The sequence below is a fragment of the Anolis sagrei genome, chromosome 4, assembly GCF_037176765.1.
Source record: "Anolis sagrei isolate rAnoSag1 chromosome 4, rAnoSag1.mat, whole genome shotgun sequence".
Classification (NCBI taxonomy): Eukaryota; Metazoa; Chordata; class Lepidosauria; order Squamata; family Dactyloidae; genus Anolis; species Anolis sagrei.
Window position 1 is genome coordinate 46,210,508 of NC_090024.1, and position 17,965 is coordinate 46,228,472.

At 42.7% G+C, this 17,965-nt stretch overlaps 1 protein-coding gene across 1 annotated transcript in view; it reads left to right on the forward strand.

Annotated features, from left to right (window-relative positions):
- The first annotated feature begins 383 nt into the window (after nucleotides 1–383).
- The window catches only part of CYP7B1 (cytochrome P450 family 7 subfamily B member 1), a 123,270-nt gene continuing 105,688 nt past the window's right edge, over nucleotides 384–17,965 (forward strand). Inside the window, exon 1 of the mRNA XM_060775392.2 lies at nucleotides 384–575. Coding sequence (XP_060631375.2) covers nucleotides 478–575 — 98 coding nt within the window. The 5' untranslated portion in view covers nucleotides 384–477. The remainder of the gene's footprint in view (nucleotides 576–17,965) is intronic.

The window sequence follows — 17,965 nt, forward strand, 5'->3', positions numbered from 1 at the left end:
AGAAAAGTCGGGTGGCAAAGAAACTCCCTGATTCGGGATGGAATGCTGCTTGGGATTTTCCCCAAGCGACGTGCTGGCTTCTTTTTTTGCTTAGCCCAGTCCATCCTGAACAATGAGTTCTTTCAGCTCGCAGAGGGGAGGAAGGAACGGGAGGAGAGAGAAAAGGCACCCGCTCCCTCGCCCCCCGGTCTTTTCCCTTCTTCTTTTCTTCTCTCCATGGATCCTCTGCTCCCCAGAGGCGGGGCCGGGCCTCTCGGGAGTCCCGTTGGAAGCCGGCCCAACCCTCCCGGCCTCCAATGAGAGCCCTTTGGCTTCGGAGGCAAACTTCCAAGAGCGCTGCTGGAGGCGGGCAAGAGGGAGGGCAAGGGGGAGGAGAGCTGGGAGTTTCCCCGCGCCTGGAGTAACTTTCCTCGCAAGGAGGAGGAGGAGGAAAGAAAGGAGGACGGAGACGCCACAGGAGCGCGAAAAGGCGGCGAGATGGGCCTGGTTGATCTGCTCCCCTTGCCCCCTTTCGGCCTGGCTTTGGCCACTCTCCTGGCGCTGGGGGCGTTGTGGCATTTCTGCAGGAGGAGAAGGTAAGAGATGGAGAGGGCAGGCCAGAGAAGGTGTCCCTTTCCAGCATCACGGTGCCTTCCATTCAGCGCTTCCTGGGACCAAGGAGAGAAAGAGGGAAAGGGGAACCCGCCTGGAATGGACGTGCCATGCCCAACCTGTGCCATTAATGCAGTTTGATACCACTTGAACTGCCATGGTTCAACGCCATGGCATTCTGGAGCCTGAGCTTGGTGAAGCACCAACACTCTTTGGTACTTTGCAAAACTCCCAACTCCCAGGATTCCACAGCATTGAACCTGGACAGTTCATTCTGCAGGAGGCAGACACCGGATTTTAAGTAGATTTTTTTCTCTAGTGTGATGAAGCCAGGTGTCAAACTGTATTAATTTTGAAGCATATGTTTCATATGGGTGACACCCCTAAGGTGATGTCAAACTATTAATTCAGAAGCATACTTTTCATGTGGGTGACACATTATTTATTTATTTACTATATTTGTATACCACTCTTCTCAGCCCTCAGGGCGACTCAGAGCAGTTCACAATAGCAAATACAATGCTTAAAGATGATAAAAAACAGTTAAGAACAATTTAAAAGAATAACATTATAACAATCAATAAACATCATAACATCTCGTTTCGTCTCATAGTTAAAATCAAGATCCAGTCTTATCATCCAATTCTTCCATATTCCTATATTAGTTACACTGCCTATTCAAATGCCTGCTCGAACAACCAGGTCTTCAATTTCCTCTGAAATGCTAACAGCAATCTAATTTCTGTGGGAAGGGTGTTCCACAGCCAAGGGGCCACCACTGAGAAGGCCCTGTCTCTCATCCCTGCCAACCATACTTGTGATGCAGGTGAGACTGAGAGCAGGGCCTCCCCAGACGATCTTAACGTCCTAGCTGGTTCATAGGAGGAGATACGTTTGGACAGGAAAGTTGGGCCGGAACCGTTTAGGGCTTTATAGGCTAAAGCCAGCACTTTGAATTGTGCCCTGTAGCAAACTTGCAGCCAGTGGAGCTGGCGCAACAGAGGAGTTGTATGCTCCCTGAGTGCCGCTCCTGTTAATAACCTGGTTGCCGAGCGTTGGACAATTTGAAGCTTCCGGACAGTCTTTAAAGGTAACCCCACATAGAGACACACTAGAGAATGAATCCACTTTAAATATAGTTTCTTCCTCCTGCAGAATTCTGGGGTTTGTAGTTTAGTGAGGCTGTTAAACGCTCCTCCCTAAACTACAAACCTTAAAATGTTTGTTTCAGCATTAATACAGTTTGACATCAGCTTAAGAGACCTCATCACACTAGGGAATGAACCCATTTTACATCTGGTTGCTGCCTCCTACACAATTCTGGGGTTTGTAGTTTGGGGAGGGGCCTTTAACAGCCTCAGTAAACTACAAACCCCAGAATTCTGCAGGAGGCAGAAACAAGATTTTAAGTGGATTTTTTCTCTAGTGTGATGAAGTCTAAACTGATGTCATACTGTATTAATTCTGAAGCATACATTTCATATGGGTATCACACTTTTTAAGGACCTTATCACACTAGAGAATGAATCCACTGTAAATCTGGTTGCTGCCTCCTGCAGAAATCTGGGGTTTGTAGTTTAGGGAGGAGACTTTAACAGCCTCACTAAACTACAAGCCCCAGAATTTTGCAGGAAGCAGAAACTGGATTTAAAATGGATTCATTCTCTAGTGTGATGAGGTCCTAGACATGCATCAGTTCATGGCACAGTAATTCTGTTTCACTAGAAAATCAGAGGTTACACCAACCACTTAATACATTTCCCTGGATTTTGTTATTTATTGTTATGTTCCCATGGCAGCAATGTGTTGTGACATACAGTTCAGAAAGCCCTGGTGCAGATGCACCCTATGTAATCTCCAGGGGACCACAAAACCACATTGGACTCCCAACTCTGGAGACCAAAGTTAGCATCCCCATTTAGCCATGGAAACCTATTGTGTGGCCTTAGGCAAGCCATGCTCTCTTAGCTTCTGAAATAAAACAAAGGTGCAGATATTCTCTGAACAAGTCTTGCCAAGAAAACAATGAGTGCATCTAACTGTGGGTTGAACATAGTTTAGCGCTACTTTCACTGCCATGGTATCCTGGTATTTGTAGTTTGATGAAGTACCACCACCACTCTTTAGCAGAGAAAGCTAAATACCTCCTAAAACTACAACTCCTGCAATTTCACAGCATTGAGTTGTGGCAGTTAAAGTGGTGTCAAATTGCTTTAATTGTACAGACTGGATGGACCCAATAATAGGTTCACATTAAATTAGAAACAACTTGAAGGTACACAGCAGACACCAATAATACCAACACTCTGATTTATGAAGAAAAAAGGCACTCTTCCAAAGTAAAGGTCAAGCAATATGATCTGCAAATTAGGGAGCAAGCTACCAAGTTTTCTTGAAGTATTTTAAAAGACAGAAGCATGAAAAGTACAGTCTAGTTAAGTGTTTCTCAACCTGTGGTCCATGGTCTGCAAGAATGAAAATATGGTCCATGGCCTCACGTTGCCTGGAAACCACAAGGCAAGGAGAGTGACTGGTCCCATGAAGTCCTCTTATAGTTCTGAGGCAATGGGGATGTTGGGAGAGGAGAGGCTGACAACCCACAAAAGATTACTACTACCACATCAGCTGTAGATTATGAAATATGGTTTTCTGTGGGGAGCAGATGGTGACTACTGGATGGCATATGTTCTGTATCAGAAACTAGAGCTGATGTGGTCTATCCAATGCAATTTTCTGAATCAGCACCTCAAATAACCAAACCGAATCTAAAGTTGACCAAAAACTGATTCATAACCTTTTTGGTACTAATGTTGGAAAGTGATCCCTGGTAAAGTGGTCCTTTGTCAAAAAAATATTGGGAACCACTGGTCTAGTTTATATGGCTATCAAGTATGTTCCTAGGCATAATTTAACACTCAAAGGGAAAATGGTAAGACTTAAAGGTCTGGAACTCTACTGGGTGTTCAGGGCGGCATACAAAGTTGGCACAATTCAATGCCATATATAAAATACATACATTGATAAAAAGCAAAAAAGAAACATTACAGTACATTTAGAGACATAAAAACAACGAATAATAAATTTTGTTTAAAAAAACCCATGTCCTCTCATTCAAATCCTCATCCATTCCATCGTCTTAACTGTTCCTGGGTCATTTTCCAATTCAAGTTTGTCTGTTTATCCTGAGGTTCTGAATGCTTGCTCAAAGAGCCAGGTTTTCACTCTTTTTCAAAAGGTCAGGAGGGAGGGGGCTGTTCTAATATCCCTAGATAGGGAGTTCCACAGCCGAGGGGCCACCACAGAGAAGGCCCTGTCTCTCATTCCCGCCAAACGTGTGTGCAAAGCAGGCAGGATTGAGAGCAGGGCCTCCTCCGACGATCTCAAGTTCCTGATGGGTTTGTAGAAAGAGATGTGCTTGAATAGATAAGCTGGGCCAGAACCGTTTAGGGCTTTATAGGCTAAAGTCAGCACTTTGAATTGTGCCCGGGAGCAAACTGGCAGCCAGTGGAGCTGATGCAACAGAGGAGTTGTGTGCTCCCTGAGCACCCATAACATGCATCTGCATTCTTAGGTTTAAATCACATCGCATGGTGAAATTAAAGGATGGTGTGAACTGCACATGTGAATTGTGGTGATGGAGGTGACAAAAACCTGATTCCTTCATGGCTGTGAAGCCACAGATCCTGTAGATCCTGGAACTGGGTCTGGATTGACACTTCCATATAATGCAGTTTCAGAATGTAGATTCATTGCATTGAATTGGGTTATATGGCAGTGTAGACTCATATAATACAGTCAATATAGTCAATCTGCATTCTGAAACCGCGTTATATGACAGTGTAGATCCAGCCTGGGTCAAAGTCAACCTCTGCAGTATGTATAAGAATAAACACTATCCCTGTTTCAATCTGGTTCCATGGCACCACATGTCATTAGCTTTATATTGAAATGCTTCTTCCTCCACTGGTTTCCCACTTACCTAAATGGTCAGGGTAGATGTACCCTCTCTATATGAAAGCCTATGTTGCTAAATGCATTCTCTATTTTTAAGGTGCTTCCAATTTCCTTTGCATACTGATATTCTATCTAGACAAATACAGTTACCTCTTTGAATTCCACTTTTTTGTTCTTGGAATAATCTAATCTAACAGCCACTTAGATCTGTTTCCATCTCTTAAGGAAAACATTTAGATTTATTTATTTATTTTCCCCCTTGGTCTAATAAAGGATATGGACCTCACTTTGGAATTTGTCTCATGGCCGAGATGGCTTGGCCTATGTTTGCGATACTAGTTTCTTGTGAGATAGAAAAGTGCAATATAAAAGAAACAGGATAGCTCTCACATTAACAAAGTAGGTCATAAACTTTAAGTTGAACTCTAGGTTAATAAAATAGGGTAGCAGGACAGCCAAACCTTTTTTGTTTGTTTAGTTTGTACAAGGGAGGCTGGCAGCAGGACTTTGGCAGTTCTTAGCATTCCCTCCCCTAAAACACACCATTAAGAGAGAGGTGCTGGAATCTGTAGTCTTTTTCTCTCTCAGAAGAGGTATATGCACTACACTGTTGTAGCAGTTTTGTAACACTTCCATGGCTCCATCTTAAACAAACCTGGAATTTGTTCTTTGGTGAGAAAGTTAGAAGAGAGCGACTAGTGAGGATTAAATCAGTTTTAATTCCAGAATGCCTTAGGAAATGTAAGACTGGAAAGTTTTCTGAAGCATATTATTAGAAAATTCTTAGTACATAACTAAAAGACAGCTCCCAGGATTATGTAGGATAGAACCATGATAATTAACGTGATAATAAAAGTGCTATAACCAAAGTATGGATGTGTTCTGGATGCTGTAGAGTGGAGGATGAGAGTCCATGATTCCCATACCTTTGCGTTCCAAAAATGCAGCTGAGTGCCAAGAGAGGGAGAAACATCTCTGCTTAATTTTCCTGTCTTTTTCTGGGAAAGGTGATAGGAGTTGTTGGATTTGTTGGGACCAGTCTTTACAATCATTATGTTCATTGGAAGTATGGAGATGTGTTAAGAAGGGAGTAATAACAGCCATCTTTAGGCCGTCAACTTCCCCACTAATGGGTACTAAATCCAGAAATGCCAATGATTTCATCTCTTTTGCCCAAAGGGAGGGAGGAAGCAAGACAAGGCAGTGGCTTCTGCTTTCTCAGTAGCACTGCATGTCTTTTCTTTCTTAGTAGGGTAGATTAGGTGAATGATGGTTACTAGAATAAGCATCACTGTATCTGGTTGATTCCCTGGAAAATGCCAGATTAGAGATGGGAAATGTATGATCATTCAGTTTTTGTTTTTGTTTTTTTGTCGTGTCAGGAGTGACTCCTGGTATGAGAGAATTGGTTGTCTGCAAGGACGTTGCCCAGGGGACGCCTGGATGATTTGATGTTTTTATCATCCTTGTGGGAGGCTTCTCTCATGTCCCTGCATGAGGAGCTGGAGCTGATAGAGGGAGCTCATCCGCCTCTCCCCGGATTTGAACCTGCGATCTGTCGGTCTTCAGTTCTGCCGGCACAGGGGTTTAACCCACTGCACCACCGGGGGCTCCTCATTCAGCTGTGTTTGAATTACAACTCCTGCGATCCTCATTATTGACTGTTGGCTAGGCCAGTTGACAGTTGCAATCCATTAATACCTGAAAGACCACAGGTTCCCTAACTCACCCTACATGCTTTCTATCTGTCTCACTTTGGATGGGACATTGGGAAGGCTTGGACCCAGAGGGCTTTCCTGTGGGATAGCAGCCTTGGACTACTCTTGGTTTTAGGCCTAAACAACTTTCCAGGTCTTTTTCTCAGGTGATATGTCTGGGAGGATGAGGTTTGCAGCATTCAGACTCTGCTCCTTTGCTATCCAATAGAGAAGCTGTGTGTATACTTTGGTCCAGTTCTCCTTAAAGTCGTGGCCATGGACTGGTGCTGGTGCTGTCCATGGCCACTACTAGGCTGGTGACTAGCAATTGATGACTAGCCAATGTTTCCAGGAAAGAAAGAAGCAATTATAGCTCATAGATATAAATACTTGACCAGTTTGTAGCACAATGGCAGAAAATGGCCAATTTCCCACATTAGATAACTGATGACGTACTGGTTTAGGTAATAGTTGGAAAGGTTAGTCCAGCTGGCCCAACCTGCTTTGTTGCTCTATGAGAGGGGAGGAGGGAGAGGGAGAATGATGAAGGAACTTTTAAAAGTTTTCTTTTTACATAAAAATAGTGACATGTATGTAAAAGTATTTAAAATCATGTACTTTCAAGTGGACTCAGAATTAGGGTGATCATTTCATGGATTTCCTTGGCAAGATTTATTCAGAAGAGGTTTATCGCTGCCTTCCTATGAGACCGAGAAGTTGTGACTTTCCCAAGGCTATTCACTGTGTTTCTGTGCCTGAGTGAAAACTCTTGTTTCCTGGTGTTCTAGTCCAGCACTCAGGATATTACCCCATCCCACCTCTTTATTTGAAGTTAAAATGATACATTAAATTTTAAATTAACTAAAATATACCTCACTCAGTATTAACTGAATTTCCTCTGCTCACACTTCATTATTAAACTTACACTTCTATATACAGTTTCTTGAGGAGTTCAACCTGGAATTGGGATTGTTCCATTTAATGTAGGCAAAATACTCAACACAGTGAAGTTATATCTTTCTCTCCTTTAAGATACAAAACTTGAGAAAATAAAAACAAAAAAAATGAAACAAACTGAAATGTGTCGATTGCACAAGTTTAGCCTTTTTTTTTGTTTTACATTCCTAAATAATCTCTGTTGTGAACTGTTGGCTCTAGTAGTCACATAAGTCACATAAGTAGTTGACAGTAGGTCAAAGAGCTGGAGGGAAGTCAAACATAGATGGGAAAAGTATTGATGAACATTCTTCAAAGCTGGGCTGTATAGAAAAGTGGTGAGGAAAAAAACACAGATCCTATTACAGGTTTGCAAAACAGCAGATAGAAAACATCACAAATTTAGGGGGGGGGGGACTGGTGTGATAAAAGAAACCTGAACTTCTTGACCCCACTTCAAAACACCACTGCAGTCATTGCTTGAGATTACACTGTCAATAGTGAAGTATATTATTATTTTATTCATTTATATCCCACCTTTCTCCCAGTAAGGGGAGTCCAAGTGGATAATGACATATTAAAATACAGATAATATTTATTAGAAAAATTAGAAGTATAAATACAGTATAAATACAAGATTAAAAATCAATTAAGTGGAGTATAAGTTAAAACATTAAACATTAAAAACATGAAAATGCATTAAAAAAGCTTTTTTATAAAAACCTCCAAATGGCACCATGCAGCATTAACAGCCTAAGCTTTATTCATTTGTAAAGGCCTGACAGAACAGGAATGTTTTAACCCACGGCGGGAAGGAGAGCAAGGGTGGGGCCATCCTGGACTCTCTAGGGAGGGAGTTTGAAAGTCTGGGAGCAGCTATCCTCCTTTGTTTCTATCAAATGGGCCTGAGAAGATTATGGGACACAGAGAAGGTTCTCTCCAGACAATCTGTGATCCATAAAGGAAGATAACCCAAGCTGTGTTGGACCTTACTGGTCAAAACCAGAATTCTGAATTGTTCCCAGGTTGGCCCGGCAGCCAAGGAAGTTGATGTAACAAGGGAGTTGTGTTCTCCCTGTAGCCAGTCCCAGTTAACAACCTGGTTGCAGCTCTTTAAGCCAACTGAAGTTTGTAATCACTTTTCAAAGGCAGACCCACATAGAACACATTACACTAATTCAGATTGGATGGAACCAAGGCATGTACCACCATAGGCACATCTGACTTCTTCTGGAATATCCTCAGTTGATGCATTAATGTTAACTGTGTGGAAGCACTTCTGGTCACTGCTGAAATCTGGGCCTCCTGGCTCAGAGCTGAATCCAGGAGCACTCCCAAACGGCAAAACTGCATTTTCAGGGAGAGTGCAACCCTTTCTAACATAGGCTAAATCTATATTCACAGATCTGTCCTTCAACTGATTAGGAGTACCTCCCTCTTGTCTGTAGAAAGTTTCAAATTATATGCCTTCATTCTGTCCATTACAGCTTATAGACATCAGTTTAGCACAGGAACAGCTTCACTGGAATTGGGTAAAAAGGAATAGGAGAATTGGAGATCATCAGCATACTGGTGACACCTGATATCCAAAAACCTCTGAAAAACCTCTATCAGAAGTTTCATGTAGATGTTAAAAACATAGGGGACAAGAATGAACCCTGAGGAACTCCACTGGCCAATGGTCAAGAGGTCAAGCAGGAATCTTATACCACTCTCTGAGAGTGCCCTTCTAGAAAAGAACAAAATCACTGTAGAACAGTACCTCCAATTCCAATACCAGAGAGTTGACTCGGGAGGATATCTAAAGCAACTAAGAGGTCCAGAAGAACCAAAAGGGACACTCTCCTTCTGATTAATTCCCTCTATGGGTCATTTACCAAGGTGACTAAAATTGTCTCTGTCCCATAACCAGTCCTGAAACAAGACTGAAATGGATCTAGATAATTGTCTCAGCCTAGAACTCCTGGAAATTGAGAAGCCACCACATGTTTCAGTACCTTGTCCAGAAATGGGTTGGTTACAGAGTGGATAATAGTTATCTAGTACAGTAGGATCCAAACAGGGTCTTACAACAGGGTCCATGTTGGGACCCTGCCTTGATGCAGAGAGCCATTATTCATTTCCCTTACCCTCTGGCCTGTTTAAAGAGCCAGGAAGGACAAGGATCTAGTACATATATGCCGGCACTCATCTCTCAAAGGATCCAGCCCACATCCTTAGGCTGCACAAGTTAAAAAGTGCCCATCAACACTGAACAAACAAGTGCATAGTTACATCCCCTGGAAATATATCAACTTTGCTGTCTAAGGGTCAATCCACATTTTCACTGCCAAGGCTCAACGCTATGAAAACTCATTTGGTGAGGCACCAGCACTATTATGCAGATGATGATAAAATCTGTAAAACCACAGTTCCCAATATTCCATAGCATTTAGGAATGGCAGTTACCGGTGTAAAACCATATTAATTCTACAGTGCAAATGCACCTTAAGTCAGAGTGAATATGAGCAATTTTATTTGTAAAATGGGCACATTATTTGCAGTAGACTGTTGGCTCCTTTGGGCCAAACTGTAACATATCCCTGATAATGAAAAATATCTGTGTTGATTGGTTCTATGCTGATGCGATGGTGCTAGTTGCTAGTGCAATGATATATAGTATAGTGGTGGCAGCATCATGCTGTAGGGATGTTATTCCGTGACGGGAACTAGGAAACTGGTTAACATTGAGGTAAAGATGAATAGAGCTAAAAAAAGGCGCAACTCTGGAGGAAAAACAGATTCAGTCTGCAAGCGACAGGGGACTGGGGTGGAGGTTCACCTTCCAGCAAGACAATAAGGAGCCTGAGTTCAGAGCCAAAGAACATTGGATCCATTTGAAAGCAAACACCTCAGTATTAGAATGGCCCAGTTGAGCATTTGTGGCAAGACTTGAAAGTGGATGTTCACTTTTAGTCTCCAGCTAGAGCTAGACAGAGCTAGAGCAATTTTGTCAAGAAGAAGGGCAAAATATCAAGATCCAATTCTCAATGCTGATAGAGATTTATTCAAGAGGTATCATACCTATAATCCTGCCAAAGGTGTTTCTACTAAGGATTTTCTCAGGATATATGTGTGAATAGTATATATAATTAAAAATTGTCAATTTGATGTTATTTGCTTAAATGTGCCATTTTAAAAATACTGTACACATGAAGTATATTGTGTATATTATTTTTGGCCATGTAGCCATGGATCCTCTGCTCTCCCCCACCCTTTCTTCCATTATGCATGCAAAGAAATGTATTTTATATTAAGCAGAGGAACAATTGTGACTCAGTTGTGACAAGAACTACATAACCAGTCTATAAACAATGAGGTATTGTGCTAATACTTGTCCAGTAAGGACATAAGAATTGTGTGTATGTTCTGTTGATGGTTATCTCGTTGCAGTGGCTATATAGCAGTATCCATACAAACTTTCTTTTAAAAAAAATAAAACCCTAAAATTATCCCAAGGAAGAAATATTTTTCAGTGAGAATGCTCCTTTCCCACCAACCAGTTCTGCTAACCACTAACTGCCCCCCCTCCCCATGACACAGCAAAGCAATACCACCTGAAGATTAGGCCACATGCCTAAAAATCTGGATTTTCTGTAAACAGTAATGTCTGAAACTGATTAAAGCCCAAAGAAACACATTGCAAACAAATTGTCACAGATATCACGTATCAGGATCAGAGCACCTGTGAGATGTTTTTATAGAATCCCTTGGTTTTCAGGGTAAGAGAGGAACACGCATTTTGTTCCTGGTGCCCTGTGAACTGGGACAGGAGAAAGATGTGATCTCTTTAAGCATTGACCTGTGCAGGCAAGGGGGAAGGGCTCACACATGTAAGGGAGACAAAATTTCCAGAAGCTACTTTAGCACTTTAGAAGACTGAACTGAATCCAGTGTTTCCTCCATTTTGCATGATAGAAGACGGCTCTTCTCTTCCTCCATGGGTTGTGTGTCTGACCTATGGCTTAAATTACACTTTGGATGAACTGGTTCTGACCAGCATTTATTTACTTAACTATAGGTACTTACTGCTATCTTCCCACCCATGTCTTCTGCAAATGGATTATGCAGAAAAAAAAGAGAGGTTAATGTAACATCATAAAAACTATAAAAGTATATGGCTGCCAAAATACAGCAAGTGATACAGGGAGTGTGGCTGTTAAAGCATTCGCAGAACAAATATCTTTTTACATTTCTCTGAAACCTACAGCTCTGGGGATCCCCACACAGGGCTTTGGTGCAACTTGATGGTGAAATGTAGTACCATACATGTCTAGCAAACCAACAGACTATTAATCTGGGGTGGGAATGAAAGAATCATAACTTTTGGCATCACTAACTGTTGGCATCTGACCCCAGGTTTTCTTTCTATTATGTCAACTTTTAAAGGTATAGGTTACCTTCCCTTTTTCCCAAAAATCATGCAAAATGTACATACAAAAGAAAGCAAGATAAGCTGTAGAGCAGGGGTCCTCAAACTTTTAAAACCGGGGGCCAGTTTACTGTCCCTCAGACCGATGGAGGGCCGGACTATAGTTGTTTTTTTTTAAATCAATTGAAAAATTCCTCTGCACATTGCACATATCTGATTTTGCTGTGTGGAAGGGCCCTTAGAGGGGGTTCTTTCTCGCCCTCTTTAGGCAGTAATTCCAGGAGGAGAGAATGGGAATCTTCCTATTTCTAGTCTGACCAAAAATCTGGCTACCAGTATTTAAAAAACTCTAAAATTATAACTGTAAATAAAGAACAACACTCAAACACAGGGGAACTCCAGACAAGAAACAATCAGGGCCAGCTAATCACCTCTCAACCAAGGGTTCTCCCTAAACACTGTCAGGCTATGAAATGGTAATCAAGGTGGCCAATTGAAACATTCATACCTACCTCCAACAGACAAGAGTTCTTTCTCCCACCCTGGATCTTCCACAATTTTCCTAGTTAAAGGTTTTCCTCTGACATGAAGTCCAGTTGTGTCTGACTCTGTGGTGCTCATCTATATTTCTAAGTCGAAGAGCCAGCGTTGTCCATAGACACCTCCAAGGTCATGTGGCCAGCATGACTGCATGGAGCGCCGGGGGCAGCCTCCCTTGGCTGGCTCACGCTGCCCATCAGGCCTGAAGGATAGCTTGAGCTTGCCAAGGGAGGAGCAGGCCCGCGTGGCCTACTTGTGAGTAGACCACGCGGAGCAGCCTCCCTTGGCTGGCTCGCGTGGCCTACTTGTGAGTAAAGCACCTCGCGAGGTTCTTTACTCGTGAGTAGACCACGCGGAGCAGCCTCCCTTGGCTGGCTCACACTGTCCATCAGGCCCAATGGACAGCGTGAGCCTGCCAAGGGAGGAGCAGGCCCGCGCGGCCTACTTGTGAGTAAAGCATTTCATGAGGTGCTTTACTCGTGAGTAGACCACGCGGAGCAGCCTCCCTTGGCTGGCTCACGCTGTCCGTCAGGCCCAATGGACAGCGTGAGCCTGCCAAGGGAGGAGCAGGCCCGCGTGGCCTACTTGTGAGTAAAGCACTTCGCGAGGTGCTTTACTCTTGAGTAGACCATGCGGAGCAGCCTCCCTTGGCTGGCTCACGCTGTCCATCGGGCCCCATGGACAGCGTGAGCCAGCCAACGGAGGGGCACTGTGTGGGGGGGGGGCGCTCCTCCTCCGCGGGCCGGATCGGGGCCCTTGGTGGGCCGGAAGTGGCCCGCGGGCCGTAGTTTGGGGACCGCTGCTGTAGAGCATTTGGATAATCACAAATCTCATGCCAAATCATTCAATTCATGCTGATCACATTTTTTACTAAATGAATCATCTTCAATTTCAAAATCTGTTGCTGTCACTTAGTTATTCACCATACTTCTGTTTTTTGAAAGAGGGTAGTTCAATGAAATCTGGCACTAGGATTTCAGCTGAATGAGCCACTGGGCATATAGCTGATGGTAGACTAAGATACTCTACTTTACATTTTTTTTCTTGTTATATCCTGATGTTTTACTTTACAATAGTAATAGCTACTTGAATGATCTCTGGGCTATCACCAAACCATAGGTATACCAAATGGAAATTTATCACCTGTTCCCTTCACCCACATCCATAAACTCTTGACACACTGCTTGAACACCTTGTGAGACTTATCTTGATTACCAAGTTTTACTTTGAAATATGCAAGATAGGCTTCCCTGAAAAATGGGCCAATGTTTGTCCATTGATTGAGAAAGGTGAAATGGCCGCAGATATAACAAAATGAATCAGGGTTTCTTAGGCACTTACAATGAGAAATAGCAAAGGCAGGCATGATCTGAAGGGAAGGAAATAAGTACATATGTAAATAAAAATATATTCTGCTAATTCCTTGTATACAGACAAGAACTTGGACTACACTTCAGAATACAGTTCACCACATAGAACAGCACACAATCTCTCACCACAGAGTCTCGTGTGTAACTGAATAGCCTAGACAAGTATGAACCTTTTGTTGGTCTCCAAGTTTATCCCCCACCTCTCACCTTTTGAGGGAGGTTTTTTCTCAGCTCATAGGAGAGCACTAGTGCTTCCTTTAATCCATAGTCATATAAGCTGTAGAGAAAAAACTTGATGTGATAGAAGAAAACTAACTGCAGTTTTGAAATAAGCATGCCTATTTAAGTCTAAAACAGCTGAAAAATTGAACTCAGCAGGAATTATATTAAAAATGGTTCCCCAAAATGACACAAACCAGAGCAAATGTAAATCCAGGAGGGGTGGATTTAGGAAAGTGTGGCTTGGCAACTGAAAGTCATGTCACCCCCTCAGTCCTAGGAACATGGAGGCTAGCTGGCAAAGGGCAGAAGTCCAGGGTTTCTACCCCATCCCCTTTTAATGGTCAGTTGCTCTTATGTTACATCTTAAAATGAATGATGAAATGTGTAGGCTCCTCTTTTCTCTCTCTTATGGGCAGCCAGACACTGTGCTCTAAAACCACTCATTTTTGGTTGGTTATTAATGATAGTCTTGCAGATAATGTTCTGCTGAACTGCAGAAGTAAATGCCTCCCAAGTGTAACACAAACTCCCCATCGGTTTCAAGATTAGAAGAAAAATTAGCTTACATTTGGAGTGTACTTTGGAAAAAGGGAAGATTTGTCTACTTTCACAGTTTGTACCCAATGAAATGGTCTAGCTCAGGGGTCCTCAAACTAAGGCCCGGGGGCCGGATGCGGCCCTCCAAGGTTATTTACCCGGCCCTCGCTCAGGGTCAACCTAAGTTTGAAATGACTTGACAGCACATAACAACAGCAACAATCCTATCTCATCAGCCAAAAGCAGGCCCACATTTCCCATTGAAATACTAATAAGTTTATATTTGTTAACATTGTTACTCATTTTAATTATTGTATCATTTTAAAGTGTTTTTTACACTACAAATAAGATATGTCCAGTGAGCATAGGAATTCATTCATTATTTTTTTCAAACTATAATCCAGCCCTCCAACAGTTTGAGGGACTGTGACCTGGCCCTCTGTTTAAAAAGTGTGTGGACCCCTGGTCTAGCTAGTTACTTTCTCTTCTAGCTGTCTATCTCTGCAACAGCTGTATCATCTATCTATCTTTCTTTCTTTCTTTCTTTCCTCTCTCTCTCTCTCTCTCTTTCTCAGAATAACATTGAGAGCAGACTGCACATGTGAACTTCCATACTGCACTTCTTAGCATTTCTTAGTATGGTAGCTTGGTGCTGCTGCTCTTCTCCATCACATTTTGCACCTTTTTCTTGTTGGGATGTTCTGGTGGCCAGACTGGGAAGAGGAAGAGGAGGCTTCTGGGGTTGGAGCAATCATTAAAGGGGAAGCATTTGGCTTGAGGATTAGCACAGATTTGAACCTGTCATTCTTGCCTGCAAAGGGAAGGAACTTTGTCATGGTAAGTAAAGTTACAGATATCTAGAAGGAAACACTGGGTCAGATTTGAACCTATACAGTCTTTTAAAGATTTAATTACTCTTGCACTTTTAGACTTCCTAATGAACCAGTTCCCTGAGTTCCCAGTGTCAACTCCATTAAAATACAGAAAGTGGGATCAGAACACTGATTTTAGGTCAGTATTCTGTGCCTCGCAGAGGCCAGGTTCAAATCTTTCAAGGTCATAAATTATGCAAGATAGAAGTCTTTGACCTATGGCCACTCCTAGACACACATGTATTGTTATTATTTGTGTACAGGGCCATAGCTGTTCTTATCTCCATATGGTGCCAACATGGCTTATACTAACATGGTTTAAAACAGTAAGAGACAATAAAAGCACCAAATAAAGTAATCAAATTGGCTAATGAAAATCCAAAGTAACATCAATAAAGTGAATGGCAGTAGCAGGTGTGGGTTTACTAAAAATTATGGAGGGCATAGGAGATTACGGTGGCCTTTGGTTCCTAAACTACAATAGAATTACTTTCATGTACATATATACAGAATGAATGCCACAATCCAGATGCCATTATGAAGGCCTGCTCATGAAAATTCTGTCTTCATTGTTTTCCAGTATAAGATGTAATTGTCATTATGCTACAATGTAGTCATTAGCCACATAGATGCATTCAGTCATTTCTCCTCCCCCCTCCCCATCCTTAATTATTCCCAGACACTTTGGTTGGTTGTTTCCTTTCTTTGGCACATACAAGTGGGGAGGGAAGAACCTGGACCAGATCTTATGGCTCTTCCTAGAAGCTAGTGGGTGGTTTCTTTTTTTCTATTGGGAATTCAAATCAGTTGAAATAGCTGACAGTGGCTATGTTGCCAACATCATTAAATCTGATTGATTAATTCCTCTTCTCCCCTGAGAAAATAGACCGAAGTTCTGTAACATAAACTTTCTCATGACTGCCTGTGTTGTAGTTTTGCAACATGTGATCAGGATTTACAGCATCCATTGAGCTTGCATGAGAGTGGAATATTTTTCAGTCAGAAATGTTACTTTTTAAAAACTACAATTGCTAGAGCCTTCAGCCAACACAGCACAGCTGTTCAGCACTGGTCATGCTAGCTCAGGGGTTTTCAAAGTAATTATAAAAAACATATACCTGCCAAATATTTGAACAATGGAAAAACTAGTAATGACCATGCTCTCTTCTTTCCTAGAGGTGTTAGTTCCTTTGAAGCAGTCACTAATACTATTGATGTTTTGGCTATGGACTCTTAGTTAGTTAATTAGGCAATCCCTCATAGCCCGGAAATGATGGTCAGGCATGTAGCCGGGGGGGGGGGGGGGGCTCGGGGGGCTTCAGCCCCCCCCCCAAAATTTTCATGGCCTTAATGGTGCATTATTTAAACTGTTATGTTTATTCATATCATGATCTGATCACCATACTCAATATATCTCATATGCATGGGGGTACTGGGGTAATGATACAAAAGGTTTGCTAGGCTAGACCCTCTTTCACTCAGACTCAGCCCCCCCTGAAACTCAGCCCCCCCCGAAACCCCCCCTGAAAAAAAATTCAGCCCCCCCCCCCCGAAACGAAATCCTGGCTACGGGCCTGATGATGGTCCTCTAAGTGTTTTGGCAGTGGGCCCATAGGTGGCTGTGGAGCCCTATTCTTGATCTGCATGTTCCCCTGCAGTGAGGACATTGGTTTCCAGTGGAAGGCGGTCCCTATCAGGGTTGGCTTGACTTGCCTTCCTTTTGGCACATTTCTCCCTTTCACCCCCCATTCATGACTTTTTGAATTTTGCAGCATTGCTACTCACAACTGACCTCCAGGGCCAGGGACTCGTAGTTATTTAATTAGAGTCCCTGGTTCTATGCCACAGTTTTTAAGGTTACCTTTAAGCCCATTTTAAAATTTCTTTTACTAGGAGTCCCTGGTGGTACAATGGGTTAACCTCTTGTGTCGGCAGAACTGAAGACCGAGAGGTCGGAGGTTCGAATACAGGGAGAGCGTGGATGAGCTCCCTCTGACAGCTCCAGTTCCCCATGTGGGGACATGAGAGAAGTCAAACATCAAAACATCAGGGCATCCCCTGGGCAACATCCTTGCAGGCAGCCAATTGTCTCACACCAGAAATGACTTGCAGTTTCTCAAGTCACTCCTGACACACATACACCAAAAAACCCTCTTTTACTTTCCTCCAACATTACGTTTCCTGTTCTTGAGTTTGGAGTATAGTAATTGCTTTGGGAGATGGTGATTGGGCATTCAGACAATGTGGCCAATCCAGTAGAATTGATAGTGTAGGAGCATCGCTTCAATGCTGGTGATCTTTGCTTCTTCCAGCATGCTGACATTTGTCTGCCTGTCTTCGCAAGAGATTAGCAGGATTTTTTTTGGAGGTAACGTTGATGGAATCATTCCAGGAGTTGAGTGTGACATCTGTAGACAGTCCATGTTTCACAGGCATATAACAGGGTTGGGAGGACAACAGCTTTATAAACAAGTACTTGGTCTCTTATGTTGCCAACATCACCTCAATCCTTCCAAACTTTGCCCAAACATTGGTATTACACCTCCATCACCTATCACACAGCTGAGGGAGTGGTCTAAGGCTGGGATAAAGTACTGCCAATACCACCATTACTATCAAATCTCAGGTCAGTGAAGCCCTGGCTAGGCTAGGTGGAGGGGGTGGTAGTGATGTTACTAAAGATGTGACAGACAGTAGCCACTCACCCCCTTCACTCAGCCTAGTGAAGCTTCACCAACTGGTTTTAACCCTCGTATTAGGATGACTATTATAGTAATTTCTAAAGATATGATTGAAATGGAGGTCTGGCGACATAAATAGAACCTTTCTGGACAA